Genomic DNA, 9,402 nt, shown 5'->3' with positions numbered 1-9,402 from the left:
GCAAATTCTCAACAAAAGGGCTTGGGGAATAACAACAACAATAACAAATTTTCAAATGATCAACAAATAAGAAGATCGATGTGTGTAATAATTTAACAACTCGAGAGCATGAGTTATTGGAAGTTAACGATGTTGTTATTGCAAATATAACAAAATATATTTGCAAGTTCTCAGTTAAAATGAGAACAGCCACAATTAAAATTTTACGAAGTAACAACACCGAATGCTTTGTATGATCAACTCGACTTAGGGTGATCAGTACAACTACAAAGTATTTGCAAGTTTAGCAACAACCAAGGGGTTTTATGTGGAGGAATGGAATAATTAACACAACTAGTGGTGTTAATAGTCGACCAAAGTGACGTTTAGCTACAATCAGGAATTGCAAGGCTAGAAACGACGATTGGAAATTATGAGTGTTCGTTGTTATGGTGAGACCAAATGATCTGGAGCTAATCTAACAGGAATAACAACAACACGGATAGTGATTTGTATGATCAACGCGACGTTGGATGATCAGTACAACAACGATTTCAACAATTTGTGTGGACTGTATTGTATGGCGAAATTAGGCAACGAATTTAATTCACACGCGTAGGGCGATTGAAATTCGACCAATAATTTATTTATTTATTAATACTCAAACGGAAAACGAAAAATACTAACACTCGCGGTAGCTCACTTTTTATGGAAATCTGAGTTTACGTACCTGGTGTTAGTATGGTGATTTGTAGATGTAATAATATCAATTATATGTGACGTGAGATGATCCAATGATTTCTCCGTGCAAAGCAACAACAAAAGCTTCAATTCTCGTTCAAGAGAGAGGGAGCAACAACAATACTGGCGTCTATCCGGCTCGATGCGACCAAATGTTTAGGTGAGGGAGGGGAAATCCATAGGCTTCGATAACTCGGTAAAGGAATGATGAGCAGTGGGGGTGAAAAGAATAAAATAAAACAACAAAAGCAGTATCAGTTTAAATATAATAAATGATTGCCGTTTATTGATCGTATTTCTTTTCAAACAACAACAAAGATTACCTTGTAATCTGGGGTGGCGACAGAGGCCTGTTAATATCAACTAGGATTACCAATTGTAATCTGTGGTGGCGACGGAGGCCGGTTAGTATAACGCGTAGACGTTATGGTTAAAGCGCGATAAGTTAACTCTTCAAAGGTTAATCGACAAGTGAACGCAGAGGTTCTTGCAATCGCAGAGGATTGCAGCGATCGCAGAGGATCTGAGTCGATTTATACTACTACATTTACATATTCCAATGAGAGAAAACTCAACAACCACCGCTCGTTAGCATCAACACTCTACGGTCTCCGCAGAGGGAACTTGCTGAGGTGATGCACGATGATGTCAATCAGCATCCGTGATCGACTGAGTTCGGGAAGTTGAGTTGGAATGTATCAAACCTAAACACTAACAATACCGAATATTGGGAGGTACCGTTATATGGGGACAATATCAAAACGTAGACCTATGTCCACAATTTTTGGTGGAGAATGTTTGTGTCCCCTGGGAACCCCAAATACCAAATTACACCAAATTTGGCCGGAAAATTTTGCTTTAAATTCCCAAAATACTGAAAATCGGGAGGTACCTTAAAAGGGGCCTATACCCAAACGTGGACCTATGTCCACAATTTTTGGTGGAAAGGTTTAGTGATCACTAGAAACCCTAAGTACCGAATTACAACTAATTTGGAAGGAAAGGGTGGCTTAAATCCTCAAAATACCGACTATCAGGTGGTGCCGTTATATGGGGGCTATACCAAAATATTAGCCGATGTTGTGCATATTTAGTCCATTATTACTCACGGACACAGACTGAGTTTTTGTGCTAAATTTCAGAAAGATATCTCCATTCGTTCCCAAGTTATTAATTTCGCGCCGTTAGATCAGTGATTTCGACCACTGTGCGCTGGTTTGAATCGATGTGTCAGAGCTCGCATTGTCATTATGCAGAACGATTCGATTTCTCTTGTTCCTTTTTCGAATTTCTCAAGACACTTAAATCAGAATTAACCGTCCTACATATCTCAAGCCGTATAGTCGCCACACGTTCAGTTTTGCCGAAGAAACAGGGGATCATTTGCTTCGAAGATCTTCTTCCATGAACAAATTTCGTTGGATTGGGATCGATTTCGAAGACCCAAATTTCATTGGATTGGGATCGCTTTCGAAGACCCAAATTGCGATTCCTGTTTTGTTTCGGGCGTTTAAGCATAGTTCCAAGATTCGTCGTCTGTGACGATCTTATAAATGTCGTTTGAAGCACCGCGATCGTTTTTATGTACAATTTTTTGCGCAAATTCACAAGAGCCTTTTTGAGCGATTTACCACTTTTGCTGGAGCCAGCGAGAAAAATCCATTTTTGCGGCCAGGTGTTCATGCAATATGAAATCTTTGTTGGCGGCACAAATGACCAAGGATGCCTCTATCTCACGGTATATAACATGGCGATCTTGCATTATCCGTCCACGCACGGCTTATTTTTTTTTTTTTGGCACAACGGCCGATTTTGTGCGACCCTAACGACCTTCGTTTTTTGAGATTGTCGACCACGATTGAATTCATTAAGCCAGGTTTCCATAGTGATATAGGATGGCCCTTTATCGGCATACACAGATTTAATTTGATCGATGCACTCTTGCCGTGATTATCCATATCGAAATTTGTGAAAAATTTTCACAAATTAATTCCATTTGTTGCAAAGTACATATTTTTTCAAGTCACTTTAAACAACACAGCACATGGTCGTATGTCAAACGGTCCTGAGTACGCATAGGCTAAAGCTGTCAAACTTTCCAAAAAAAATTTAAATGACGACTGGCGACACTGCGTGTTGCCCCTCGTATACCGGCAATGTAGCCTACATATGAAAAAATAGCTACTGACGCTTTCCTTGATGTAAATTGCGATAATGTGTCTGCTAAATAACGCGCCTACTCCCTCATATATATTGTTTTTTCTTGTAATAATTATTGTTGACCTTTGTACTTTTATTATCTTTTTCTTTTTTTTACTTTTTTGGCTCGAGGTCAGAGAGAAATAAAAACTAAATTTTTGTTTTTATTTTTAAGATTTTTTATTATTTTGCTAATATTTTTTTTTTGTAGAGAACCACAGATTCCTCACGTGCCACAAATTGTCTCTATCATGACAGCGAAATTCCCAGTTTGGGTGGCATTATTGCAATTACGTGGAGTGTCATCGTATTAATTGTCCAATTGAATTTTTAAATATATATTGTAGCATGGGGTCGATTAGCCACTTTTTGAAAAATGTACTCGGTGTAGCTGTCGTTAAACATTTTTTTTTAAATATTAATTTTGGTGAAGGCGAAGGCACCCACAGCCTCCTGACGAATAATTGAATATGAATTTTTCCGGCCAGGCAACATAAAATTTTTAATGGTGGCAAAATACCCCTCTGTAATGTTGGCGACATTTCCTGAGTATTTCAGCCATGAAAAGCTTCTTTACAAGTGGAGTCTTAGGACACGGTAGAATCCACAAAGGTATTTCTAACAATAAGTATATTTGTTAAATAAAGGAATTTTGATGTGCTAGTAGCTAATTGCAGGGGTAGTGCTGTAGGGTATCACATGGTCGGCCCCGTCCGACTATAGCATTTGCTTAGCTGTTTTAAAACATTGTAGGCGACCATTTGTCATAAAATGATACAAAATTGTTCAACACAAAAAATTACCGCAAGACAGATAGTCTTGGAAACCCCTTTAACCACACAACTTATTTAACATATATTTTATTTTTTGGGTTGGGCAACAGTGGAAATTCTCCCAGACTGTTGACTCGGCGTTGTTGTGAAGGAATAGGCTTACCGTGATTTAGAATTTGATTTTATTGGTCAAATCTCAACTTTTTGTCTTCTCCAATAGTAAATAAATTACAAACAAGGTATACAAAATATATATTAGATAGTACAAGTTAAGTTTCTGAAATAGTCGGTCTACGAGTAATTCGTGAAAATATACACTTTGATGCGATCAAAGTCCAGTTCGATGAAGGCACATATTTCTTCCACCTCGCTACCTCTTCCTCCCTTCCTCTTGTACCTCTCTGGTTTAGGTATGTTGAAGGTTTTAGTCTCATTATCCCACCGGAATAGCTGAAATGTGGTATTTAGTATTCGAATTTTATACACATCGTCCGAGAACGGACAGTTACAGTTTTTTTGTGGGGGTTTATGGCAATTTGTTAACCAATTTAAAAAATAATAACTTGTTCGATATTATTCACCCCTTTAAAAGAAGAAGGATCAATAGAAATCCGCTGTGAAAAAAGAAGATATGTCCGTTTAAATTTGAAAATGTAAGAAACCCAGAATATTCACTACTTTTACCGTTATAAAAAATAAAACGAAGTGACACAAACGAGCTAAAGGCATTGTCGTTGTCCATGGTTCCCAACACGATATAATGTTGCATCAGAACGCTTGAATATTTTCTGGTCAACTATTGTAGCACAGTTCCATTTATCGAAATTTTTCGAATAGTTTGCACTTTCTCAAGGCCAAAACTGCCTGAAGGAGCGTTGCGAAGTTTTTGCGATGTGTAAGAATGTTATTAATTACGGTCTTGGCTACAATTTTTGTCCTTATGTTCGTTCGAAAATCTTAATGGTTTGGCTGTTATATGGCATAGCATTATATCCGGAATCTGAACATGAGAAATGCTTACCTACCATTAAGGTAAGTCCCTACCTATCGCTTGGTGTTATTTGGCAGGAAAGAGCTTAGGAACTCTCGAACCAACAGGACGTAGACAACGGTGTCAAGTTTTCTGGACAAGTCCAATGCTACGACAACAGTACGTCCATGCACTCTGCTCCGGTTAAGACCGTTGCGCAATGTGCCCTATTATTTGGTTTAGAGCTGTTGTGGCGCTATGTGCCTTTTGAAATCCGTGCTGGTGATCGGCAAGCGGAAGATGTTCAACCAGTGACGGTAGGAGCAATGCTTCTAAAAATTTTGCGGCAGGTGACAATAGAGGCAGAGGCCGGTAAGATTCTCCCAGATTTCCCGGATACTTGGGTTTTAGAAGGGAACCACTCTGATTAATTTCCATAGCAATTTCCGAGTGGAGAGTTTGAAAATTATATTATAGTATTCATTTTCAAGTGCTATAGAAGTGTTGGCTTTGGAGATTGCTGCTGTGACTTTTTCTACTATGAAGGAACGTGGTAGTATGAGGAAGTGTGGTACCAATCTACTTACCCATTATTTTAAGAAAGTTATGTTGAAAGAAATTATTATTATTTTTTAACTTAATTTCTCGTTAGAGTCGATCTTAATGACCTATGATTTTTTTGGAGGTAAAACAGGAAAACCAACGATTCGAACCCATGCAACCACCAGTATTTGACATGTTTCGTTGTGGGTAGCAGCTCATCAGATATTTCAGCTGTGTAATGGTTTCTCTGTCATCAAACTTTTCATTTCTCAAATGCAAGTTGCTTTTACAGTGACGATTTTTTTTCCATTCACTGTCCACGACAAACCCTTTTTAGCGTATGCTTCGGAAGTTATGAGTTTGCTCGACTCTAGCGAGAAATTAACTAAAAATTAATATTAAAATGATCTTCGCTCTAAATAGGCAAAATTTCAAATAAATAAAAATCAGCATATGTCAGTCTGAGGTTTGAAGCCGGGACCATGAAAACATATGAGAGGGTGTTGTCACGGCGTGTTGGCGTTCAGAGCCAAACTCATAACTTCTGAAGGTAAAAAATCATTGGTCATTAAGCTCGATTCTAACGAGAAATTAATTGAAAACAAGTAAAAAAGTATCAGTCGACATTGCCGACAGAGATATACCCTCAGCCTGTGTGGATTGAACTACTTTTTTTTTTCAAAAAAACTTACGTATTTAGAGGGATTTTCAAAACAATATGAATAGGATTAGGGATATCGATAGATAGGACTTTTTTAAACTGAGTTTCGATAATATTTAGAGTACCATTTTAGCGAATATTCCACCCCTTCCCCTTCGAATTTCATCTAATATTCGAAGAAATATTACGATATCCAAAGTGTGGACGAACGAAGTATTCGGCTCGAGGTCTCCAGTCACTACATATGGTGTCGTAGGGTTTTTTTTTACAATTTTCGGGTTTTTTTTCAAGAAGTATGGGATTGCCCTTGAAAAAACTTTTACTGTCGTAATTGAGGCAGCGAATACAAGTTGCTTCAACAAAAATCAAAGTGATCCGAGAGCAGGTCTTAAAGTGAATTTATCAAAAAAATGTGTGTGGGAGGTACCCGACGAAGTGGACAAATATAGTCCATGTTCGAACCTGACCTATACCTGGTAGATATATTACGATGTGTAAAGTATGGGCCAAATCTGTCACTCCCATCAAGAGTTATCGTACGCACAATTTTTCCGAACATTTTTGAACTTTTGTAGGGGAGGTACCTGAAGGAGTGGACCGATATGGCTTATCTTCGAACTTAAATTTGGACCGAAACGTTCGAGAGTTATCTTACGCTCCAACCACTACACACGGTGTCATAGGGGTTATTTCAACTTTCAGGCTATTTTCTCAGGAGGTATGGACTTGCCCCTGATGAAGCTTTTACCGCCGTATGGGGGGCAGTAAATATAAGTTGCTACAACAAAAATCAAAGCGATTCGAGAGCAGGCCCTAAACTGAACTTTTCCGAAAATTTGTGTGGGAGGTACACGAAGGAGTGGACCGATTGAGTCCATATTGAAACCTTATCCGAACATTTTCGAACTTTTGTGGGGGAGGTACATGAAGGAATGGACCGATATGGCCCATCTTCGAACCTAATCTAAGTTTGGACAAAATATTACGATAGCTAAATTTTGCCCGTATGAAAGTGTACGAATATATACCCTTTCTAACCTAAAGGATGAGGGAATAATTAATATTATAATGATCTTCGCCCTAAAAAGGCAAATATTCAGTGACAATGTTGATAAAAAAGCTATAACAAGCTTTTATTCTATGTGTATAAGTTCAATATATTGGTTACGCCAATGTATATGTTCGATACATTGTCTCCCCTTCCCAGCATTACAATTAACTACGTTAATTGGCCGCTCTTTCGAGCTCTATGGGGAAATCTTCTCTGCACTTCTTCCAGGAGCCTTATTCGCCTAGTTCGGATTGTAGGAGAGAGTTCGCTCTTTTCTACTACCTCTCCTGGAAAGCTTATTCGCATAGTTCGGATGCAGAGGGGCGCTTTCCAATGCTGCGGTCGTAGTTGATGTCACGGCCTTGTGAACGTTATTCTGCCCACCTGCAACGACACTTGCTATTTAACTTTCGAAGGAGTCACACTCCTATTGCTTTCGTTTCGTAGCTTCACATTCAAAAGGTAACTGTTTCTTGTACCAAGAAACTCACTTTTACCACCAATAAACCGAAAATATATTTGAAACTTATACACTCGTGTTTGTCTTTGTCTTTTCTTCTCTTTTCATCCCCGAGCTATCGACGGTCAGTGGTATCACGCCAACAATATGTTTAAAACTTTTGAGGAGAAATTATGTACAACACACATTGTCTCTTCAGCAGATATTCGTGGGAACTTATTCATTTAAATTTAATTTTTAAAATTGTTTGTTTACATTACTTTTTAATGGGTTATCTGTCTCATGCGACTCCAACATTTTTGATGGGGGAATTGTTGGAAATTTAAAAGAAAACCAACCATTTTGGTTGTTTCCTTGAAACAATGTCAGATGTCCCGGTGTCCCTTCTAGGAAGTACATAAGAACATCCGTTTTCACTTTAAATTCTTCCTCAATACCACAGCTAGGCTTGTGTAGGAAATACCGATAATTAATTTTGAGTTTAATATGTTTTTGTTACTGCCCACTTATTGACCATCTTCATTCGTACTTCTTTTGAATTGATATTACCAAAATTTCTGGTGTTGGCTGCGCTACTAAAGAAGTAGTGATTGTTGTTAATATTTTTGTTGGCTAGTTTCATACAGTTTGTATGACGCAAATATTTGATAATATTATTTAATTGAAAACAACTACCAATGACTGGACATTGGCTAGCTTAGCCATTGGATGCGTTAAAATTCAATTAACGTCGCAGTCGTTGGTAATATAGCTTCTGTTTTATAATTTTACAATTTCATTTTGTCACAACGCATTTTTTGGGGAGCTTTGTATTAATGTTGATGTTGGCGGTTTGTTCTGGTTTTGTATTTTGTTTTTAATCGATTTTCGTAATTTTCATATAAAAAGCCGTGGCAGAGCCAACAAACGACACAGTTCAAATCTACTTTTGGTATTTGGAGCATTACTCAAAACAAACCAAACAAAACTACAATGGCTTTCAAAGTAAGGATTACCACCGAGACGACTTTGTTTGGACTAAACGTCTACAGCAATCCTGGATTATGGATTTTCAACTAATTTATGATATTCTTTTGGTATATTCTTTTAGTTCGTCACTTTGTTCGCTGCTCTCGTAGCTGTTGCCAGCGCCGGTGTTATCCCAGCTGCTCCCTTGGCTTCTGTTGCCAACGTTGAGGAATACGATCCCCATCCCCAATACTCTTACGGTTATGATGTTAAGGATGCCATCTCTGGTGATTCCAAGACCGCTGTTGAAACCCGTGACGGTGGTTTCGTTCAAGGTCAATACTCTTTGAATGATGCTGATGGTTACAGACGCATTGTTGACTACACCTCTGACCCCATCAACGGTTTCAACGCTGTTGTCCGTCGTGAACCTTTGGTAGCTGCCGTTGCCCCCGTTGTCAAGGCTGCCGTTGCTGCTCCCGTCGTTGCTGCCCCTGCTCCAGTTGCTGCTTATGCCGCTGCTCCCGTCGTTAAAGCTGCCGTCGCTGCTCCCGTTGTTGCTGGCCCAGCTGTCGTAAAAACTACTTTCGCATCTCCCCTTATCTCTTACGCTTATTAGATAAAATCGGCCTGATTGCGCTTGTTAGTTGTTATAGATGAATAAATAAATGTGATGAATTAATTTTAATTGAAATTTTCAAAGAGAAATTTTTATTTGGGAACATGATTTAAATAATGCTTGTGAGATACAGATTTTGGTGGCACAAAGTGAAATTTGGGAGTTACAGCAGAATAACACAAAAAAGTAATGTAAACAGGCTACCAAGCTAAACATTACATCTAATCATTACAAAGTAATGAGTACCGAGGGTTGTGAGCTAGTGACTCAGTGTCGGCAAACAAACAAAAATATAAAAAATAAGTTGAGTTGTTGATGGGCTGCTCAAGGGGGGAACTTCTGCTGTCGGTGTGTACCAATTTGCTCACTCACACAATTGAAAAATAGAGCTTTTGTTTTTGAAATGAACATTTTCAATACACACATTTTTTCCATTACACAAGACAACCCAACAAACC

General features: G+C 38.4%; 1 protein-coding gene across 1 annotated transcript; it reads left to right on the top strand.

The window, feature by feature from the left end:
- The first annotated feature begins 8,269 nt into the window (after nt 1-8,269).
- LOC141390994 (larval cuticle protein A2B-like) lies at nt 8,270-8,944 on the top strand. The gene is made up of 2 exons (XM_073963911.1): nt 8,270-8,361; nt 8,468-8,944. Exons 1-2 carry the CDS (start codon nt 8,350-8,352, stop codon nt 8,942-8,944), a joined length of 489 nt encoding a protein of 162 aa, XP_073820012.1. The 5' UTR covers nt 8,270-8,349.
- Nucleotides 8,945-9,402: the final 458 nt, after the last annotated feature.

Source organism: Musca autumnalis, unplaced genomic scaffold (assembly GCF_047663935.1).
Source record: "Musca autumnalis isolate F117 unplaced genomic scaffold, ASM4766393v1 scaffold_1, whole genome shotgun sequence".
Taxonomy (NCBI): domain Eukaryota; kingdom Metazoa; phylum Arthropoda; class Insecta; order Diptera; family Muscidae; genus Musca; species Musca autumnalis.
Note: the sequence above shows the minus strand (reverse complement) of the source record. Positions and strands in the feature narration are given on the sequence as shown.